General features: G+C 54.8%; 1 protein-coding gene and 1 long non-coding RNA gene across 2 annotated transcripts; one reads left to right on the top strand and one right to left on the bottom strand.

Annotated features, from left to right (window-relative positions):
• The first annotated feature begins 3 nt into the window (after positions 1-3).
• On the top strand, positions 4-4,110 carry LOC147912867 (uncharacterized). Its single transcript, XR_015549490.1, has 2 exons — positions 4-856; positions 1,582-4,110. It is a non-coding gene; the product is annotated as an uncharacterized LOC147912867 (long non-coding RNA).
• A 5,669-nt stretch (positions 4,111-9,779) lies between these two features.
• KCNN4 (potassium calcium-activated channel subfamily N member 4) lies at positions 9,780-22,577 on the bottom strand. Its single transcript, XM_004440123.3, has 9 exons — positions 22,380-22,577; positions 18,204-18,299; positions 16,641-17,080; positions 14,856-14,991; positions 12,793-12,903; positions 12,546-12,664; positions 12,115-12,184; positions 10,766-10,933; positions 9,780-10,341 (listed from the first exon to the last, which is right to left on the bottom strand). Exons 1-8 carry the CDS (start codon positions 22,536-22,538, stop codon positions 10,769-10,771), a joined length of 1,296 nt encoding a protein of 431 aa, XP_004440180.1. The 5' UTR covers positions 22,539-22,577; the 3' UTR covers positions 9,780-10,341; positions 10,766-10,768.
• Positions 22,578-22,700: the final 123 nt, after the last annotated feature.

Below are 22,700 nucleotides of genomic sequence, written 5' to 3'. Positions count from 1 at the left end.
CCGCGGGATCGGCGCGCGAGCGCCGGGCCGCGCTTGCGTTGGTGGAGCTGGTTGGCCTCAGCACGCATGCGGGTTACGGAGGGAAGGCGGGGGGCGCTGCTGCTCCGCCTCAGTGCGCGTGTGCGTCTTTGCATCTAAGCGTGGGCGTGCTAAGAGGGAGCGAGGGTGGCTCCGGAGATTTCAGGTTCGAGTCCCGCCTCGTCAGCGGTGTTGGCGGGATGCAGTGGGGTGGGGCTGTAGGGCAAAATTTTAGTGTCCTGGGCTGAGTAAGTACTGAAAGCACAGGAATGAATCAGACCTGGCGTGTGCGCTGGAAGAAATCCTGGTCTGTGGAGGGAGACGGCTAGGGGATCAAATCACATAGGAGAGGGCACAGGTCCGGGTGGACCTTGAAGCGGGGGCATGGGCATTCCAGGCGGAGGGAACCCAGGGAGAAGGGTCCAGACTGGCTTGCAGTCAGAGTTCCCCTGGGGTGGGAGGCGAGGCAGTAGAGGTCAGATCCCCGAGCGCCTCCAGTGTCAGGCTTCATCCTGAAGGCAGTGGAGACGCGGACGGGTGAGCTCAGGACCGCGTATTAAATCCCTCGGGGGCCGCGGTGGAGGGGGATGCGGTCAAGGGTGGAAAATTTAAACGCCTGCGCAGTCCAAAGGGCTCGGCCACTTCTAGCTGGGGCCGGCAGTTACCAATGGGAATGAAAGATTGTTCAAGAGAATAGAGAAATAGATATATAATCATAGATATATAGGTGAATGGAGAATTTAGCATTTTTCATTCCAAATCTTATTAAAAATATATTTTTTAAATTTTTGAACAGGGAATACATGTACCTTCTGACAAAATGGAGTGCACAATAAAAGTAAGTCTTCTGCTCTGGTTCCCATATTCCATTCCTAAAGCACTGGTTCCCAGTCTCCTTCTGGATCTACTGTCAGAGCAAAACGTTGTCCTTAAGGGCTTGAGTCTGGATTCGCATAAAAGGCTGCTGACCTCGGCCAGGTCCCTTAACCTTCTCTGCCTCTGTGTTCCTATTCGTAGAATGGGGATGATCGCACCTTGTGATGTAACTGACAGAGTTAAATGGATGGAAGTGCCTAGGACAGTGCCTGGTGCATAACAGCACTATATGTTGTTATTTTGTGATTTACGATGATAATGATAGCGACTGATTCTGAGCTGCCTCCTCCCCTCCACGCCACATCCCTGCTGCCATTTTCTGAGCACCAGTGCCAGGGGGAACCATTTCTCCACGCTGCCACAAGCTGGGTGGAGAATCTTGTTGTTGATGGATTCTCCAGAAGATTGGGAGTGTTTAGTGGAAATACACGTGACAGGCCATCTTTGTATTATGCCTGTCAGTGTCCCCTATTAGCGTCTTCATCTCAGTTAGATCATGTCTGTTTTTCTTATCTGAATTTCTCCACCGCAGCTCACCCTCCATCCCAGTGTCACATCTGGGCAACCGTCAGAGGTGGAAACGACTTAAAAATGGAAAAGAAAGGACCTGGTGTTGACCATGGGCTCACTGTACCAGGCTCTGTGTTACATACATCACTGCAACCTTCCCCTTTATTTGTTTAACAGATGCAGAAAATGAGTGAAAGAGAAGAAGGGCCTTACTGAAGGCCACATAGCCAGGAAGCAGCAGGGCCTGGATTCAAACCCCAAGCCTGTCTCACTCCAGGGCGAGCCCACGTTTTTTCCCTGGCACCGGGCAGCCTGCCTAGTGGTGAGTCAGTGGTGGAGTTAAGCACCCAAGAGCTGCCTTTTGTCCTAAATTAGTGGCATAATATGCCATTGCGTGGATGTATCATACTTTAACCATTCCCTATTGATAAACATTTAGGCTCTTTCTGAACTTTTGCTCGTAGAAACATGTGCTGCGGTTAAATCCTTGTACATCTGATTGCATGTGTATAAATAGTTTTATCAGTAGAGCCAGAATTGCTGGGTCAAAGAATACGTGCATTGGGAATTTTGAGAATCATTGCCAAATGATCTGTTCATCTCTTAATTCATTTCTCTGTTCATTTCATTCATTCATTCATATATTGAATGAAAGATGGAACTCGAGTCATCTGCCAGGCACAGCTGTAGGCTGGAGATCCGGTAGTGAAATAGGGGCAGATAGTCTAGTGGGGTAGATGATGTCAGGTTAAAGGTGCTTGGAAGAAGAGAACATCAGAATAAGGGAATTGGGGGTGACAGAGGTCACAGAGAGTGACAGGTGGTCAGGGGAGGCTGCTCTGAGGAGGTGACATTTGAGCAGAGGCCTGAAAGAAGGTAAGGAAGTGAGCTGTGTGAAGATGCTGAAGAACAGAAAGTGGAAAGACCCGGAGGTGGAGGTGGAGTGGGCCTGACTGTTTAAGGGTTGTCAAGGTGACCAGAGTGGCTGGAGCAGAGCGAGGGGAAGAGAGGTGGGATTATTTAGGGATGGAGAGACAGAGGGGCTAGGTTACTTAGGGCCTGTAGGCCATGCCATTGGATGGCTGTGAGCAAGGACCAGCGTGTTGTGTTGCATGTTTTATAAAGATTTCTCTAGTGAACACCAAAAATTCCTCACACTGGTTGCCTGTGGAGGTGAGGGTTATAAACAGGTGTGGATCAGAGCTGTGAGGAAGCTTTTATGTTTTTGAACCGTGTGATTATTATCTATGCACAAAGAAAGGTAAATGAAAGCAGTGCCAGTTGCTGTGAGAAGAATGGCCTGCAGCTGGGCAGGAGTTGAAGCAGGAGGTGAGGAAGGTGATGTCCCTGCCCGGGCAAGAGATGATGGTGACTCAGGAAGAGGGTTGTGTGAGAGGAAGCATGAGTCAGGGATGAAAAGCGATGCCTTCTACCAAGATGGGGAGGAGGAGCCTTGCTGGGAAATCGACAAGTTTTGAACTTCTTAACTTTGAGATGTGCATTGGACATCAAGTTAGTGGTCCTAGTTAGGGGGAGAAGCCAGGGTTTGTAGATACAGAATTTTTACTGACTTTTAAAAACATACACAAAGGTTAATATTATGGTATAAAGAACTCCCATGTACCCATTGCCCAGTATGATAGTCATCTACATTTTATTTGTCCTGTTTTCCCCTCCCACATATAAGCACATTTTTCCTGGCATTTCTTTCTTTCTTTCTTTCCTTCCTTCCTTCCTTCCTTTCCTTCCTCCCTTCCTCCCTTCCTCCCTTCCCTCCCCTTCCCTCCCCTCCCCTCCCCTCCCTCCCTTCCTTCTTTTCTTTCTTTCTTTTCTTTCTTTCTTTCTTTCTCAGCTGTCCTGTCATTTTATCAATAACAATAAAAGTATGCTAAATTTTGGAGCCGTTAATATATAGATGATATTTAAAGCCCTGAATTTCACTGAAACCATCTAGGCTGAGAGGATAGAGAGAGCAGAGACGAGCCACGGGGCCTCCCACATTTGGGGATCAGGAAAAGGACCAGCATCTTAGAGAGGGGCTGAGAGGGAGCAGGAGCATCAGGAGAGGTGATGACCTGGCACCAAGGGAACAAAGGGTTCCAAAGAGAAGGTTGACACCAGTTATGTTAACCTGAAAATAAGGTGATGGACTAGGGAGCAGAGATTAGGGGCAGTAGCTGGAGGTGGATGTGGGGTCCACCATGAAAAAAGCATGACTTTTGTGTCCCCGGTCTAACTATGTTAATGGAAATTTCTTGATATAATACAGATTCTATAAGGAGAAGTTAAAATCTTTTTTGGTGAGAGGTAACTTAAATGTGGTAAAGTGCACAAAGGGCACAGATCTTAAAGGTACAGATCAATGAATTTTTATAAACATGCATCTTGTGTAACCATTAACCACGTGAAGATAGAGAACATTTTCAATACTCCAGAAATTTCCCTGTGCCCTTTCCCTGTCAGTTCCCCTACTCCAGAAGCAACCACTGATCTGATTCCGGTCCTGCTCTTGAACTTCACATAAGTGAAATCTGACAGCAGGTCTTCTGTGTGTCTGGCTTCTTTAGCTCTCTCTGTCTGTGAAAGTCTTCTGTGTTGCATGTAACAGGAGTTTGTTCTGTAAGATCTTTCAAAGGATTTTCTAACAGGTATTTTTCATGCTGGTTATTTTACAATATCTAAAATAAAGACTGAATTTCAATTCCACGTTTTGCAGTTTGGTGAATACATAGTGAACTTTAAGGATAATGGAGGATCTGAAGTTCCAGCGTTTTTTTGTTATGTTTTGTTTTTAAGCTTATAAACAAGAGAAATTTATTTCTCACAGTTCTGGAGGCTGGAAGTCTGAGAACAGGGTGCCGACAGGGTCAGGTGAGCGGGGTGTTTTTGTTAACTGCCCAACGTGGGGCCTTCTGCTTGCCGCAAGACATGCTAATAGTCAAGAGGCAAGGTGGTAGGAGAAGAAAAGACTGTTACAGTTTGCTAGCAAGAGGGAAGATGGCCGACTCGTGTTCAAAAGAACCATCTTAAGGGGGCGCAAAATCTTACAGCAGTTATATGAGGGAGGGGGTTAGGAATGTTGGCCTTCTGGTGTTACAGACTGGGAGCGCCACACCAGATCTTTCAGTTTTCACTGATGATGGCTGTCAGCATAGATTCTCTGTTTGGGGGTCATCACATTCCTTAGGAACTCAAAAGAGCAGTTATCATCTTATCGCAGCTGGGAGGTAACATGCACAAGCAGGGGTTGTAAAATCTACAGAGCAGTTAGATCTCCTGGAGGGTGCATAGCCAGCTGGGCTAGTTAGTCAGAGGTCATTCGAAGTTACAATAGGGTTTCTTTTCTACAATATGGCTTCCCTCATGTCAACCTTGTCTTGAGCCGGTATCATTTTTAAGATGCGAGAAATTCCAGCATGTTTGTATGCTGGTGGGCGTGAACAGGGGAAAATGGACGAGGAGACATGGGAACCGGGTCCTCAAGGAGGTGAGGGAGGTGCCGACAGGGTCAAAGTAGAGAGAGGGGGTGGAATTGAATTGAAGAAGGGCCAACTCATCCTGGTAAAAGGAAGTTTTACTATTTGACATTCCTCTCCAAATTGTAAAAACCATTCTCCTGGTTTTTATATGTTGGCAGCTATTCCGCATAGCATAAAAGCTCAAAACAGGTCTTCAGACTGCCCATCTGGTCTTGATGTCGATGATACGTCTTGCTTTATGGACCTTAATAAAGAACTGGATGAACACTGGCGATGTTTGTTCTAAGTGGATGGGGCAGGAGGGGGAGGAGAGTGGTGGGCAGTTAAGATAAAGAATGTTTGGGAAGGAAGAGGAGCCCCACGGCAGGAGCAACTGTGATACTGTTATTTATAGTAAAGATATATTTGGTCTTTGTCCCCCATTTTTGGCACAGAGTTCCTAAAACCCTTGGAATTTCCTGTGATAAGAGCGATAAAGGCGTCTTTTGTTATGTTAATGAGGTGGCCTTTGGAAAGTACCTTGGTAACCTAAGGATGGGGGCTGTTGCCAGGGCACCCAACCAGGTGATTAGAGGGTTGGAACTTTCAGTCCCAACCCCTCTCTACTCCCAACTCTGGGGATGGGGGGAAGGGCTGGAGGTTGAATTAATGGCCAAATAGCCGATGATTTAGTCAATCGTGACTATATAATGAAGCCTCCATAAAAAACCCAGGAGGCTGGGGTTTTGGAGAGTGTCTGGGTTGGTAAAGGGGGAGATGGAGGAAGAGTGGCGCGCTCAGAGAGCACGGAAGCTCAGCGCCCTTTCCCCCTACCTTGCCCTATGGAACTCTTCCTTCTGGCTGTTCCTGAGTTACATGCTTTTATAGGAAACTGATAATCTAGTAAGCAAAATGTTTCTCTGAGCTGCTGTAACAAGTTAATCGAGCTCAAGGAGGGGGTTGTGGGAACCTCTGGTCTAGAGCCAGTCTGCCAGAAGCACGGGTGACAGCCCGCACTTGTGATTGGCATCTGAAGTGGGGGGGGCAGTCTTGTGGAAGTGAGCCCTTCACTTGTGGGATCTGATGCTGTCTCCAGGTAACTAGTGTCAGAATTGATTGAATGGTAGGACACCCGGCTGGTGCCCGAGAATTGCTTGCTGTGGGGAAGACACCCACAAATCAGAACTGGCTACAGAATAGTTAGCAGCCAGGGGTTCTCAGTGCTTTTCCCGTAGACATCTTTGCACGAGTGTTTTTGCCACGTAACTAATTGGCCATAAGGCAATTTTGCCGTAAACGATAAAATCACAAAAAATAAAAGAGACACATTAATTCAGAAGGACTTAACGAAGCGTGAAAAAATGAATAACAAAATTAAAAAGACTTGATTGTGAAATACGAAATATTTGAGTCCATTTAAAATGTGTGTCTGTAGATTCACGGCAGTACTGCCCGAAGAACGGATTTTATTTTGTGTGTGTGGATTGTACCTCACTAAGCATTTGTCTTCGTTCTATGGGAGACATGGGTTCAATTCTGCCCCCTCAAAGAAGAGGCCCTCGGCCCTCTTTTTCTCCTTCAATACAGTGTGTTTCAAAATAAGAAACCAATTCTTGGGGCAGATCATTGTCATTGTCAGCCCAATAAAGCCATCAATAAAGTGTCGCTAACTGGAAGAAATGCCAACTATTTTTTTTGGTTTTGGGGTTTTTTTTTTTTTGGAGGAAGATTGGCCTTGAGCTAACATCTGTTGCCAATCTTCCTGTTTTTCTTTTTTCTCCTCAAAGCCCCAGAACATAGTTGTATATCCTAGTTGTAGGTTCTTCTAGTTCTTCTGTGTGGGAAGCCACCTCAGCATGGCTTGACGAGCAGTCGGTAGGTCCGTGCCGGGATCCGAACCAGCGAACCCCAGGCCGCAGAAGCGGAATGCGAGAACTTAACTGCTGTGCCACGGGGCAGGCCCCTATGCCAACTATTTTAACACTACCACCACCGTATCTACAGGTCACTGTGTAGACCATTATGAGGGCTAGCTAAGATTTATAGCATATAAAAATGGGAGTAACTGTGAGAACTTTGTCAATGGAGAAGTGAAACCAATCTGGAAAAAAAAAACAAAACTGTCAGCCGTTTTTTTTTTTTTAATCTTTTATGGTGGTTGATTCGTCAATGGAGAAATGAAGCCCCCTCGCCCCCCCAAAAAAAACCCAAACTGGTAACCAGTTATTTCTTTATCTTTTTATGGCAAAATTGCCTTACAGCCAGTTAGTTAAACTGCATAAATGGTTACAGCAAAGACAAGGCAGAAGACACGGCAGCCAGGACAGGGAGGGGGATGAGTGGGGTAGGGGTGGGGCCAGAGCCTGAAGAGCCCCCCCAGGTGAGACCTGTGGGTGTATTAAGACAGTGGAACACTACTCTGCAATGAAAAAGAATGAGCATCTGGATGGACCACTGCAGAGCCCAAGAAGCAAATACACACTGGCGCGAGCCGCAGGGACTCGTTCAAAGTTCAAAGTCGGGCAAACGGAATCAAGATAGAGGTCAGGATGGTGGTTACTGGGAACAGAGGAGGGTATTGGTTGCGAGGGACATGAGAGCTTTTAGGGGCCTGGAAACTTCTCACTTGATCTAAGTGGTGGCTACTCGGTAAATGCGCTTGTAAAAATTCATTGAGACTGCACTTAAAATTTGTGTACTTTATGTAAAACAGAGCTCAATAAAAGAAAAAATAAGCTAGGCTTAGAAGCTAGGTTTGACCGAATGGTAGGTGGGAGCCATGGAGGGGTTTTGAGCAAGGGAAGGGCCCAGTCAGGTCTGGGTGTCAGAATGGTCCTCAGGGGCCATGGGGGTGTGGTGCATGGAAGGGAAGAGGCCAGAGCCTGGCCCTGCCTCTGCTCCCCTCTGGCCCTCTAACCCTGGTAAGCCCCCACCCCTCTCTGGACCTCTCGTGGGAGTGGATGCAAAACAGAAATAGGAGAGGGAAGTAGCCAAAATCACCGTGAGACTGAGCCCCTCCAGGACAGAGCCCTCTGACTCATGCCTGTGGTCCCAGCCCCTGGCGCAGGGCCTTCAGGAAGTGCTGAGTCTGTGAGAGGGGGTGCAGAAACTACCAGGAGGGGGCATCAGGACCCGCGCCCCACAGAGGATGTGGGCAGGGCAGGGAGGAGGGGCAGACCTGAGGTATTTCAGAACAGACGTCTCACGTGTTCTCTTGGTTTCGTAGTCAAACGCCCCTCTAACCACTCTCTGCCTTGTGTCAGCGGAAACCCACATGTGGAAGGTGAGGAGCTTCGGGCCACTCCTGGTATTCAGTGTGTTCATTCAGTGATAGTCACTGAGGCCCTGCATGTGACACTGCACACACAACAGAGGACGAGAACAAAGACTCAGTGTCATGATCTCCAAGCGTGTGAAAGGGCCAGCTGGCTGAGTGTGGGGCTCAAATCCCAGCTCCCCCACCTCTTTGCTGTGGCTTCGGCCAGGTTTCTTAATCTCTCTGTGCCTCAGTTTCCTCATCTGTAAAATGAGACCAGCAGTACCCACGTGGCCTCCTTTTGTAGAGATTTTGTGAGGTCATTTATATGAAGGGCTTAACATGGCGCTTTGTGCAATAAATATTATTGTGAGAGAGACAGGTTCATGGGGCTGTGGGAGCGTCAGGGAGGGCTTCCTGGAGGAGGAGACATCTATCTAAGCCAAGGCCTAGAGGAGGAGGAGGAAAGAGTTTGCCAGCTGAAGAGGGGTGGGATGAGGAAAGAGTGGTCCCAGAGGAATGAGTTTCAGGGACGTGGCAACACTTCGGGGAAGGCGTCCTGCAGGGGAGGGAGTTGGCAGTGTCTTCAGAGGTCGGGTCGAGTTCCCGTCTCCCTTACTCCCCAGGTGGGTTGGTGTGCAGAGGAAGAGCAGTCTGGGCAGTGGGTGGTGCAGGCCCCAGATTAGCTCTCAGGGCTGAGGGGCGAGGCTGGCTGCGGATTTGGAGGGAAATCCAAAGATAGCTCAGCAGAGGAGGATGACTCGCAGCCTGGGCTTCCCCGAGAATCTGCGGAAGCAGGATGAATCAGCCTCTCGGAGTGGAGCAGGCGCTGTGGGAAGTGAGACCCAGGTTCAAGGCCAGTCTGCCTCTGACTCACCTCTGGCAGCACAGAGAGGGAGGGCTCAGCAGTGGGGTGGGCTGGGTGTGAATCCGGGCCCTGCAGCTTGGGGCCCAGCTCCTCTTGAAACCTCAGTTTCTGTATCTGTCCAGTGGGGGGGTGGTGATAAATAAAAAGGGAGCACAAACGGGGTGTACGTGGGACCTCTGGAAGCCCCCTTCCCATTTCTCTCCTGAAAGCCCCCTTCCCTTTTCCTGTCTGAGGCCTAGCAGATGTGAAGTGGGTACATGGGATGGTTTGGGTTTCCTGTTAGTCTCCTAATGGGTGAATTGTCACCTGGGTTCTGGTGAGATGTGAGTAGACGGGAAAGGGCAGCCACGCACTGTGTCTGAAAGTCAATAGCAATAATAAAAATGGTTAAATATCTTGTGTATTTGGTTCTTAATAAATGCCCAACCCTCTGTGTCACTCCCTGTTTTAATCTTCACAGCAGTTCCACGGGGAGGTGGCCCCATTTTACAGGTGAGGTAAAATGTTCAGAGAGGTGAAGCCACTTGCCCTAAGCCACACAGCCTGTGGATGGCAGAGCTAGAATTTGGACCCCGATCTGCCTGAATTCAAAGCCCTTGCTCTTAGCTTCAGATCTGGGGTGAGGGGACAGTCATCGAGGACTCCTTAGCCTACAGAGCTGGGAGGGCACTTAGGGGAGGCCCCTGTTTTACAGATGGGGAAACTGAGGTTCAAGCAGGGCAAGGGCCTTCCACTGGATGACCTGCCTGTTTGGAGTGTGGATATGTTTAGAAAGAAACAGCAACTTCCGGCTTTAACATTTATTACAAAGTATAAGAGCAGAGTTTGGTGAGCTGCACCCCCCTCCACCTCCTGCCCACCAGGTGTTCTCTGCAGCTCTGGAAAAATGGTGTCCTCCTTGCTCTCCCGCCAGGGGGCGCCGCCTCCTGCCTCGTCCCAGCCTCAGGCCTGGTCCTGCAGCTCTGCCATCCAGCCGTAACTGAGGCACCCCAGGATCCTAGACTCTTGGTGCCCAGTCCCCTCCTCCTCTGGGTCCCAGGAGTCCCAACCCCCAGGCACCTCTTGTAACTGAAAGCTGGAGGTCGCCTATAGCAGCATAGTGAGGATGTTTTTGTCGAGGGTCTGTGGGGTAGTGGGGACTGTTTTCCCATTTGGGGTCCCGGGGGGTGGCTACGGCGTCCCTTCTTCAGCCATGTCCCCACCAGCAGCCATCAGCAAGTCAGCCTACTCCAACGTGAGGCCCCCTTCGGTCCTCTCACTTGAGGTGCCTTATTCATGGGGCTGGGGCACTAGTAGCAGGGAGAATGTCCTTGACCTCAATCCTGGGGAAAGTCCTGGTTCTTCCTCCATGGGTCCTGGGGAGACAAACAGATGGATGGACAGGCAGGCCATAGGGAGAGGGAGAGTGGGGACACCGGGGTGGAGACAGGTAGAAACTCGTGGACAGAGGAGGAAGGAAGAGGGTAGGTGTGTGGGCACTAAGAGACCGGGGTGTAGACGGGCATTTGGACAGAGCTCAGAGACAGGCAGAGAGAGACCGAGACCAAGCAAAGAAGAGGAAGAGGGAGAGAGGTATTGAGGGTCAGCGAAGCGAAGGAGGAACGTTTCCTCCCCTGCTAGTCTGGCCCGACCTTGGAGTCCTTTCCTCCAGACAGCCAGAGCGGAAGAGAAAGGGTGGCCTTGTCTCCAGGCCCCACCCAACCCCTTAGCCACATGGGGTGCTGGCTACAGGCGCCCTTCCTCCAGAATGCTTTCCTGCCCAAGTCCCAGCCCTCTTACCAGCTACGTGGCCTCCTGGCTGGCTTCTGGAAGCTGCCGCGGCCCCAGGGCAGTGCTAAGCAGCTCGGTCAGCGTGTCCAGCTTCCCTGCCAGTGCATCGATCCGCTTCTCCAGGGCCTGGTGTGAGCTGCTCAGACCCAGCTGCAGGTCACACAGGATCATGTGCATCTGGGCAGAGAAAGAGTCGGAGGTATCAGGGCCTGGGGTACACCCCTCCCTGTCCCGTGGAGTAAGGCGGTGGAACCAACATTGACTAAATCCTTACAGGCCCTCGAGGATGATCCTCAATGATAAGTTATCATTTATTGACCACCTGCCACAGCCTAGCTACTTGGCCAGGTGCGTTTCATGTATGATTTAAAACCCTAACAGCCGTGGGGAGTGAGAATCCTGTTCCCATGTTTACAGCTGAGGAAACTGTGGCCTGGAGCAGTTAATGGACACAAGGCAACACTAGAACAGGGCCTAGAACCCAGTATGTGCTCACGAAATATCTGTGGAGTCGAGGAATGCCTGACTTCACGCTCCACACAGCCCTTCCACGGCCTTCTGCAACTAGGAGTCACGGCCTCACCCTTGAGGGTGTGTGAGCTTTCTCTGGGAATTCTTCAGTTCTGTGGTTTTGGCTCCGTAATCTTTGGAAATGATCACCTGCCAATTCTGGCAGATGTAGAGACCTGCCGTGCAGTCTAGGGGCCTGTATGGGTGACTGTGTTTACCATGGCATTGGTGCCAAGGGCCACTGTTTGAGTTGTCGCGGACTAATGAGAAAAAGCAAAGGCACTGTGAGTGGAGCCAAGGGGGCGTGACGTCACCATCCGAGCACTGGCGGCATCAGTGGTCCCAGCAGGAGGTGGGCAAGCTGAGTCACACCTGGGCCAGGCAAGCCTGTGGCCCTGGGCCCCCCCTCCACAATAGCAGCAGAGATTGAGTTTTACTGAAACAATATCACCCGTCTCCAGGTCAGGGTGATTAATTTGCATTTTATTGGTTTTGCCATTTATGTTTGAACTTGGCAAATTTGCTTTGGTTTTATTGTTGTCTAAGCGTTGTGGTTGGAAGGAATTTTATGTCCGTCCACACGTAAGTAACTTGACAATAAAAGTAATTTAAAACCAAACACTGGACTTCTTTGTATGATTTCCTTTTTTAAGTTTATATGGGATCCGCACCTTACATAAGTTTAAGAAACAATTGCATCGTTCATTCACACATTCATTTATTCAACCACAAACCTGTAATGAATGCCTGTGTGTGCCAGGCCCCTGCCTGGTTCCAGGGCCCAATTTCCCTGCCAGTGGCCCCAACCTCCCTCTTCTTCCAGACCACCCGCCACGGGATCGCAGTACCTTGGAGATGTCCACCATGGAGTTCACTTGTTCCTGGAGCTTTCGGTGTTTCAGCCGCACCTGGCGGAACCTGTGGGAAGAAGTGGGGGTCAGTTCTACAGGCGTGTTCCCCAGAAGTGGTATGAGCTTGAGGGCCGGATGAGGGGAGGAGAGACCCACGGAGGAGACACAGTACAAAGAGGAAAAGTGGCCAGGGAGTTGGAGGGGTGGGAGGGGGCGGCTGCACCCACGAGCCCACCTCCCTGCTGGAGATCCAGGTACCTAGGGGCACACACACACTGAGTCACTGTGAGGTCCGGGCGGACATCTGGTCAGTGAGACCATATGTGGGAGTCCTGACCTGGGCACACACACACACGTGAAGTGCAGAGGGGAGGAGACGTGGACACAGGTGCACGTGGGTGTGCCCACACACACAGAGCGGCCCTCACCTGTTGATGGCACCCAGCAGCCTGCGCTGGTGCCTGCGGGCAGCTCCCGAGTCCTTCCTGCGTGTGTGTTTATAGAACATCCAGGCTTCTTGCAGCACCCGGGCAGCCGACTCCTTCATCTGGTGGTGAGGGGCGTGGCACAGAGTCAGTGGACATAGACCCCTAGGGTCTGGGAAGAGGGGGGTGGGCCTGGACTCCTGGGTCTTGAAAGAGGGGTGTGCTCTGGGTGCTGGCCGCCCGCCCTCACCTCCTTGGCATACTGGATATCCATCATGAAGTTGTGCACGTGCTTCTCTGCCTTATTAAACTCCAGCTTCCGGGCCACCACGGCCACCAGCAGGGCTGTGCAGCAGACCCCCTGTGGGCACAGCAGGCGCTATGACATGAGGGCTGTGGGGCTCCGTGGGCCAGCCCCGTGCCACCACCTCTCTCTCTCCTTGAACCCCCACAACAGCCACAGAAGGCAGGCACACCTCCCCTAGTTGATGGACAAGCAAACAGGCTCAGGGGGGAGCACGAGGGTCCCAGGGCCTAGAGGGGTGGTGCTGGGATCAGAAATGACGAGCCTGAGACCCAATCCTGTGCGTAGTATTTACACCATCAGACTGTCCTCTTGTGTTAAGAGTGTGATTGGAGGAGAGGGAGAAGGGCTGGTCTGGGCGAGGGGCAGACCTCAGGCTCCCCCCTGCTCACACCCAGTCGGCCATCAGGTCACCGAGAGTGTCCCTCCCCCTCCTCCCCACCCCGACAAGCTCTGCCCATCCTCTCCCTCCTGGACTATCTCCAGCCTCCCACTCACCCCACCTGCACCCACCCGGCAATAGCTGATGTGTTTCAGCTCTTGACCACTCAGAACAATTTACTGGCAACAAACATTGGTCCGGGAATGCTTGGGTTCCGAGTCCAGCTCTGAGCAAGTTATTTAATCTCTCAGTGCCTCAGTTTCTTGTCTGTAAAATGGGCATGCTCTCACAGTGTTACTCTGTGGAGTCCATAAGTTAACACCTGGGAAGTGTTGAGAGCAGAGACTGGCAGTGTGCCAAGAGAAGTTAGCTATTGTCATTCCATTGCACTGTGGAACCTCGGCCAGGAGTGGGCTGTGAGCGCTAGTGCAAATCATCAGATCTCTCTAAGTCTCAGTTTCTCCTTTTGTCAAATGAAGGAGGAGGCCCCAGGCAGCCCTCAGGGTCGGTGACCCTTTGGGAGTGTTTCCCTGGCTGAGTCTCTGCACCTTTTTCCTAGTCACAAGGACGCACCACTTGCGGGGGGCGGGGGTGTCACATTTCCCCACCTCCACATCCATCCCCTGTGGACCCAGGGCTTGGGGATGCGACATGTCCTTCCTGGGACATCAGGACTGGAGCTGGCAGCTTGAGTCCCTGAGGATGAGGGGAGCCAGATCTCATGGGGAGGTGAAGGCCAAGACATTCAGTACTGGGTCCTGGAGCCGGATAGGGGCTGGGTGGTGGGAACTGGACGCCTGGGTCTATGAAGGGAAGCGAGTGGATGTCTGGATTCAGGAGGAGGCTGACTGGAGAGGAGGATTGAATCTGGGGCTGGGGAGCCTCTGCCTCATCCTTGAGGGCACAGCAGCTGGGGAGGGGTGGCCAGATGCCTGGGACCAGTTACAATAACAGCCTCCCCAACCCCACGCCCGCCCCATTTACTGAGCATTCACTTTACGTGTTTTAATCCATTGAGTCTTCTCAGGAGCCCCGTGAGGAGTACACTAGTATCAGCATCTCATTTTACAGATGAGCAAACAGGCCCAGAGAGATTACATGGCTTGTTCCCAGCTAGGAGCAGAAGCAGGACTTGAACCCAGGCAGCCTGGCCATAGGCATGCTCTTGATGACGAGACTCTACAGCCTGATGGAGGCTGGGAGACTGGATTCCTGGGTCCTAGAGGAGCCTAGAGCTGGGAAACCAGGTGCCTGAGTCTGAGTGCTTGGCGGAGCTTGGTGCTTGGCCGAGTGGCCAGGATGCCTGAGCCTTGATGTGGCCGGGGGCTGATTCCTGGATTCTGGGAGGAAATGCGGCTGGGAAGTCAGGGGTCTGTGTCCTTGAGGAGGATGAGGGCTGGGGTCCTAGGTTCCAGAGAGAGCAAGGACTTAGGGGATGGATTCCTGGGTTTGAAAAGAAAACGGGGCTGAGTGTCTACATCCTGGAGAGGGAATGAGGCTGTGGGGTTCAGACACCCAAGTCTCTCGGGGATGTCCTTGAGTGCCTTTGTCAGCTGCATGGTTTCCTGGGGCCCAGGGGATGAGCAGTCTGGGATAGGGGTAGGGTCCCTGAGTGGGCTGTACTCACCATGACCCCAGTGCAGAGGCAGATAATCTTGCCCCACATGGTGCTCGGCACCACATCCCCGTAGCCGATGGTCAGGAATGTGATGGGGATCAGCCACAGTGTGTCTGAGAGGTGCCCGGTGGCATTAACGCCCTGCCTATGGGGAAGGGCGGGTTAGTTCTGAAACCCCACCCCAGGGGTTCCCGTGACGTTTGATACCCTCCTTCCTAACACACACCCACAGTCCCAAGAAGCACTCAGAGAAAAAGCCAGTAAATTCTGGGCTTTGGGGAGCCTGCCTGGCCTCCTCTTTGCTGTGTGACCTGGGCAAGATGCTCAACCACTCTGGGCTGTGGGATTTGAACCTGGCTCTGGCCAATTCCGAAGCCTGTTCGGTTTCAGCGAGGCTACCAGGGCTGCTGCATTTGGAGCGTGTGGTTGAGGGGTTGAGAGGGCGCAGAAACCCAGCCCGAACTCCACTTGTCAGACCCTGGCAGGGGGCTGCATCCACCCAGATGAAGGGGCACCTTTTTCTAATTTCCACAAAGATGCTGTATGGCCTAGAGGTGGCCCTATGAGGACTAAAGTGGTGGCACCCTAAAAAGACTTGGCGGGACTCTGCCCTCCTTTCCCCTCACTTCACAGAAGGGGACATTTAGGTCCAGCCATGGAAGGGACTGACAATCAGGATTTGACTTTGGCATGCAGACCCTTTGCATCAGGGTGGCTTCATTCATGAGGCCCAGACACCTCAGATCCACTAAATTAGTGTCTGGAGGTGGAGCCTCAATCTGCACTGTGAACAAGCCCCGCCTCCTCATCCCCAGGTGCAGTCAAGTTTGAGGACTTCCGCTTCCCCATCATCCTCCCATTTTTCAGATGAGAAACATGGTGGGAGGAACATTCATTGATCCTGATTCTGACCGATTTCCCAATTTGGAGAACGGATCCTACAAGATGAATGAATTTAAAATCACGAAAGATTACAATTGCCAGGGGGACTTGAAAGATGTTGGAATTTGACACCCATTTTGCAGATGAGGAAAGAGGCTCAGAGAGGAGAGGTCTCCACCTCCACTTGAGAATCCTTTGCCAGATGTTCTAACCAGAGGTTCTCCAACTTGAGCCGGCATCAGAAGCCCCCCCACCCATCCCCAGGTAGGTCTGGGTGGGGCCAGAGAATTTGGGTTTACAACAAGTTCCCAGGTGATGCGGCTGGTCCTGGAACCACACTTTGAGAACCAGTGGCTAAGATTACCCCCAATTTCTTTACCTGTGTGAGAGAGATTGAAGTCCTGAAAGGGTACAGGCCCAGAATCAGGTCAGTGTCCAGCAGGCAGCCCTGATTCCCTTCCAGAGCAGCCCCAAATCACCCCCATTCCGGGGTCACCGAGAGCACCCACAGTGCATCTGTGCTAACTGGGAAAAGTGCCCCCTTCCTCCAAGGCAGATGCAACCCTTGGCCAGGCCCCAGCGCCTGGGTTTGGAGACTAGTGCCTGGAAACTGAAGCAGGAGAGGTTTGGAAGCAGGAAGGGAAGGGCTTCCTAGGGTCTGTGTGTGTTCGGGGAGACTGGAGGCTGCAGGTGGAGGAAGGGCTGGGTCTGGCCTGTTGGTTCCTGGCCCCCCCCCCCCCCCCCCCCCCCCGCCCCAGTGGATAAGAGCGTGGACAAATCTTAGCCAGGAGGAGGGTGGAATGTGTGAGCTTTCTCCACTGCCAACCTGCACCACCGTACACGGCGGCCGTGGCTGTCTGCGGCTCCTCCAGATGCTCCAGGTACCCGCCCCCCATCCCCCAGCACCCTCACCTTTCCGCCACCGACAGCACCCAGGCGGTGGTAAGCCAGAGGCCGAGCGTGAGGCAGAGCAGCAGGCGGCCGGGGTGCGTGTTCATGTACAGCTTGGCCACGAACCAGTGGCGGAAGCGGACCTGGTTGAGGGCGCCGATGCTGCGGTAGGACGCGTTGAGCAGGACGCCGCTGCGCAGGAGCACCGCGCGGGGCACCAGGTAGAGGCGCAGCAGCATGGCCAGCGACAGCAGCGCCTCCCCCTGGCTCAGGAAGCCGGGCCAGGACTGCGTCGCCGTCGCGGTCGCGGTCGGCGGCGCCCCGGCACGCTGCGCGCACGGCAGGCCCCGCACCGGCGCCGGGTGCAGCCCGCACACCGCCAGCTCCAGCACGATCTGCGCCACCTGCCGCCCCGTCAGCGCCACGCGCCAGTCCCGGAGCCCGTTGTCCGTCATGAAGAGCTGCGGGGAGGGGACAGACGCGGGGAGCGGGGGGTCACACGAAGGTCTGGCCGCCAGCCTGCTTGAGGAGATAAGGGGGGCGCGCCCATGGGGCCGGGAGGGAGGCAGATAGCTCAGGGGCCAGGGGCCAGGGGCTGGGGAGGGTGGGGAAGGAGCAGGACAGGACCTGGGGAAGACATCTCTCCACCTTCTCCCCTCCCTCTTCCCCTGCATTCCACGTCCCGAAGCCATCTCCTACTCCTGTCTCTGGGGACACACGTCGGCATGGTAACCGGCATACCATTAGCAGTGACAGTAGCTAACATTTCCAGAGCACTTTGGACCGGTGGGCACTGCTCTATCCCCTTTACATGTTGTGACTCAGTGAATGCCCACAGCACGGTGAGATGGAGAGCAATAGTACCCCCATTTCATAGATGTGGAAACTGAGGCCCAGGTCCCTCGGGTGGGCAGTGGCACAGCCCAGGACACTTAACTGCTCGAATGACTGCTGTAAAGGATACTGTGTACTTCTTACTGAGCACCTCTTATGTCCTGGGCACTGCACGGGGCGTTACCACACATGGCCAATAACCCCCATTTGATATGTGAAGGTATAGGGGGAAGAGGGATGGGACGAGAGGGGGAGGAGTGGAGGGTGAATGTCCCAGTGAGACAGGAGACTGGAGGGGGGATATGGGTGGGAAGGGCTACTGAATCTGGGGGGTTTTGGCAAAGCGGTGGGGAGCTCCGGAGTGGGGAAGGACCTACGGGACCATAGCCGGGATCTCAGGTTCCTTGGGCCTGGAATATAGACGCAGACCCAAGGATGGAGGACAGAGATCTGGGAGACTGGGCCTGGAGTGATGCGGCCTGGGGGCAGATGGACAGAGGCCTGGGGGCAGGAACTTGCAGCATCCGTGAGTGTGCAAGGGGAGAGCAGGGCTGCAGGTGGAGGAAGGACCCGGGCCGCGTGGTGCATCCCACCCCGGCGGGTGAGGGTGTGGACACGTCTTAGGGTGGAGGAACCTCATTACTCAGCCCAGGAGCAGGAGGAGGGTGGAAAGTGTGAGCTGACTCCACGCCAGGGCGTGGCGGGGGCTGGGAGGAGCAAGGAAGGGGCTCAGGGTGGGGCCTGCCTTACCTGGACCTCTTTGGCGTGAAAGGCTATGATAAGGCAAAGGAGAAAGAAGGTGGAGATGCTGATCATGCATTTAACCAGGAACAGGTAGAGCGCCCACTGTTGGGAGGGATAGAAAAAGGCGTGAGATGCCAGCTCTCCGCCAGGTCAGTCCCCTCCACCTTCCCCAACCCGCCATCCCTTCTTAATTCCCAATTTCCCAGCTGCCTTCCCCCACCCCCACCGCCAACCCAGTTCCTCCTGATATCTCAGTTCTGGGAGAGTCTCAAGACCATCATCTGGTCCCCAGAGAAGAGTGCCCTCTTCCTTCCCAACTGGACAACCAACCCTGTCCTGGATGCCAGCATCCACCCTCCTCCTCAGCTCTTCTCTTAGGACCCACACCTCTGAGAGGAGACCTTGAAACTCACATTCCTTCTTAATTCCTGTCCCCTTCCCCATCAGAAATAGTTCCTCAGTTGTGTGTATGTGTATGGGGGCTGTGTGTCTAGAAACAGACATCTGGCCTCTACAGAGTGCCCCCTCCCCTCCCCTTCCCACCCAGCTGGTCCTGCCCTAGAAAGCAACTTCAAGCCCCCCCATTCCTGAGGAGCCTAGAAAGTATCACTCAATCCTCAAGGAATGAATGGACACCCTCCCCTGCTCTCATCCAGGGGGCTAAGGGGCTGAGACCCCAGCCCCCTCCGAGAAAGGCTCCCCAGTCCTGCCACCGGTGTGTCCTCCCCGCCCCCATCCCCAACCTCCTGCCCTGTCTCCTGGCTCTAAGCCCAGAGCAGATCTGGCCGGAACCACATGGTCTCCAGAAACCACGGAGAAGTTTTTTTTCCCTCTCTTTGTGTGGCAATACCTTGCAGGAATCTAGAATTCTGGAGGGAGGGATGTAGAGGGGACTGGGACTGCTGGATTCCCTAGGAGGTGGTAGGGGTGGGGGTCCCTTCCTGGGGGGTGTTGTCAGGGGGAAGGGGGCCACCTGGTCTGCCAGGCAGAGCTCAGCACCTGTTTCTCCTAAGACGGCAGCCAGCTCCCCTGGCCCGGCCAGGGCCCCGCCTGTGTGCAGGGGAAGAGGGCCAGTTTCCTGTCCCAGGGGGCCTGCCCCCCCACCCCTCCCCAAACAATGGTGCTGTTGTCCCTAGCCCTCCCCCACCCCTTCATCCTTCTATGGCTCCCCATTCCCAGTCTCTTTCTTCAGTTTGTCCCAAAGTCCGCCCTACTAGACACAACCCCCCTCCCCACACTGCAGTCCACTTCTCGGGTGGTCCTCTGCTTTGCCAATTCCTCTTTCCCCCAATCCTGGACCCCTTTCTCTGTGGCTGTACCTCTCTCTCCTCCTGCATCTTTATCTCACTGCGTATGTCTGTCTCTCTGTCTCTCTCGGTCTCTGCCTCTCTGCACCTCTCCCCCGCCCCCATATCTCTGTCTTGTTCCCCTGCCCTCGCTGGGGTTTCACACCAGCCTCTCCTCCAGCCCTCCTCCCAGGCGAACAGGTGTCTGGGCCCCTGCAAAATGAGTTCGTCAGATTGAGATGGAGGTGGGGGTGGGGGACATGGATGTTATCAAGGCAGTCATGGAAAGGGGGCTGAGGAGGACCCTAGGGTCATGTATTTCAACCCTCACCCCCAGTTTACAGATGGGGAAACTGAGGCTCAGAGAATGGCAGCAGGTTTCTCAGAGTCCCAGTGCTGCAGGCAGCAGCCTGGTAGAGGGAGGGGAGAAATGAGAGGTGAGGAGGTGGAGGGAGGGGGTAGGATAGGAAAACCCCCCTGTCCCTTCCCATTTGCCAGGGCTCCCCTGTCCTCGCCTCCGCTGCTAGGCGGGGTGCTGAAGTGTGGGAGCGGCGGGCAGGTCCCGGCCATGCTTCCTGTTGGCATGGGCTTCAGCAGCCCCACCCCCTCAGTGCCCGCTGTCCTCGCCTCGGCCGCCCGGCCAGAGGAGGCCAGCCTGCCCTGATCTTCCATGTGGCTCTTGGTCACTTCAGAGGTGCCCGTCTCCCCTACCCCCAAATCCAAGCCTGAGCCTTCGTCTCCCAGGAATCCTCCCAACCCCATCCTCAAATCTGTGCCTCCCAACCAGCCCAGTTCCACAACCCTTACCCCAGACAGGTCTCCAACCCCTCCTTTCCTGTTGAGCAATTCTGTTCCATCCTCAAGCCACCGATTCCGACCCGCGGCCTCCATCTGTCCCATCACTGCCCTGACCAGGGCTGGAATGTGTCAGGAGCCTGCTCAAACCTGTCCTGGCCCCACCTGTCCTCCCCACTCATATTAGCCTCCAAGTCAGCCCTTTCCCCCAAAGACGCTCTAAGCCTCCTTCTGCAGACCCAGAAGCCTGGGCCCCCAGCCACTCCTCCCCTGGGACCCAGGAGTCCAGGCCCCAGCACCTCCTCCCTCAGACCCAGGAGTGCATCCCCCAGCCTCTCCTCCCTCAGACCCAGGGGTCCGGGCCCCCCTCCCCTCCTCCCTCAGACCCAGGGGTCCGGGCCCCAGCCCCCTCCTCCCTCAGACCCAGAAGTCCAGATTCCCAGACCCTCCTCCCTCAGACCCAGGGGTCCGGGCCCCAGCCCCTCCTCTCTCAGACCCAGAAGTCCAGACTCCCAGACCCTCCTCCCTCAGACCCAGGGGTCCAGGCCCCCAGCCCCTCCTCCCTCAGACCCAGAAGTCCAGACTCCCAGCCCCTCCTCCCTCAGACTCAGGGGTCCAGGCCCCAGTCCCTCCTCCCTCAGACCCAGGAGTCCAGGCCCCCAGCCCCTCCTCCCTCAGACCCAGAAGTCCAGATTCCCAGACCCTCCTCCCTCAGACCCAGGAGTCCAGACTCCCAGACCCTCCTCCCTCAGACCCAGGGGTCCGGGCCCCAGCCCCTCCCCCCTCAGACCCAGAAGTCCAGACTCCCAGCCCCTCCTCCCTCAGATCCAGGGGTCCAGGCCCCCAGCCCCTCCTCCCTCAGACCCAGGGGTCCAGGCCCCAGACCCTCCTCCCTCAGACCCAGGAGTCCAGGCCCCCAGCCCCTCCTCCCTCAGACCCAGGGGTCCAGGCCCCCAGCCCCTCCTCCCTCAGACCCAGAAGTCCAGATTCCCAGACCCTCCTCCCTCAGACCCAGGAGTCCAGACTCCCAGACCCTCCTCCCTCAGACCCAGGGGTCCGGGCCCCAGCCCCTCCCCCCTCAGACCCAGAAGTCCAGACTCCCAGCCCCTCCTCCCTCAGACCCAGGGGTCCAGGCCCCCAGCCCCCCCTCCCTCAGACCCAGGGGTCCAGGCCCCAGTCCCTCCTCCCTCAGACCCAGGAGTCCAGGCCCCCAGCCCCTCCTCCCTCAGACCCAGGGGTCCAGGCCCCCAGCCCCTCCTCCCTCAGACCCAGAAGTCCAGATTCCCAGACCCTCCTCCCTCAGACCCAGGAGTCCAGACTCCCAGACCCTCCTCCCTCAGACCCAGGGGTCCGGGCCCCAGCCCCTCCTCTCTCAGACCCAGAAGTCCAGACTCCCAGACCCTCCTCCCTCAGACCCAGGGGTCCAGGCCCCCAGCCCCTCCTCCCTCAGACCCAGGGGTCCAGGCCCCCAGCCCCTCCTCCCTCAGACCCAGGGGTCCAGGCTGGCTACTATAAACCTACCTCTTCATTATTTCCCAGACTAAACAGCATGTAGATTCTGGGGAAGCTGAGCTTCTTAATGATGGAGATGGGAGGGCAGGGGGTTGTTTTCCATATTCCACCCCGACCCCAGCCAGTTCCTTCTGGTCTCTGCCCTTTGCTGCAGAGGTACTGGGTAAACTTTAGATAAGGACCAAGGAGCCGCCGCCTACTGGAAGAAGTCAGTCTTTCTTCCCACCCTCCCTTCACTGAAGTTGGGGTTACCTCCCCCACAACCTGCTCTTGGGAGACTCAAGAATCTGATCAGCCACCCTTTGGCCTCCAGGGGTCCTGGACCTCCAGCTGTCTAATTGCAACACCTTCAACGACTGACACACTGTGACACCTCTGTCCTTCCTTTTGCAAAGAAGGCCTCCAGCATTTACCTCCCCAGGTCCCAGCAGTCCAGCCTCCAGCCTCCTCCACACTCAGGATCCAGGAGTCCAGGCCCCCAGCCCCTCCTCCCTCAGACCCAGGGGTCCAGGCCCCCAGCCCCTCCTCCCTCAGACCCAGGAGTCTCAGCCCCCAGCCTCCTGTGGCCCAGGATAAGGGCTCCACTCACCGAGCACCCCCCGAACCACAGCATCTCCGCGTGTAGTACCATGAGTCCGATGCCGAGTCCCGCCAGTACCAGTGCCCAGCCGGCCAGCCACTTCTCCTGCTCTAGCAGGCGCTTTCGCCGCCGCAGGGCCCCCAGGCCCGGCACCAGCTCCCCGCCCATGGCCCCGGGGGGCTTGGGGCTCAGCCAGCTTCCTGCCCAGAGTCCCCCACCTCGCAGCAGGCAAAGGCCAGCCACTGTGGCTTGCAGGTCATCGGCCTGCTCTGCACGCTGGCTCTGGGACTCTTGGTTTGAGGCACAGCGGAGCCTGTGCCCTCTGGGGGG

This window comes from Ceratotherium simum, chromosome 33 (genome assembly GCF_057802395.1).
Source record: "Ceratotherium simum simum isolate JZ-2026a chromosome 33, ASM5780239v1, whole genome shotgun sequence".
Taxonomy (NCBI): domain Eukaryota; kingdom Metazoa; phylum Chordata; class Mammalia; order Perissodactyla; family Rhinocerotidae; genus Ceratotherium; species Ceratotherium simum.
The sequence above is the reverse complement of the archived record's forward strand: the minus strand, read 5'-3'. Positions and strand labels throughout refer to the sequence as shown.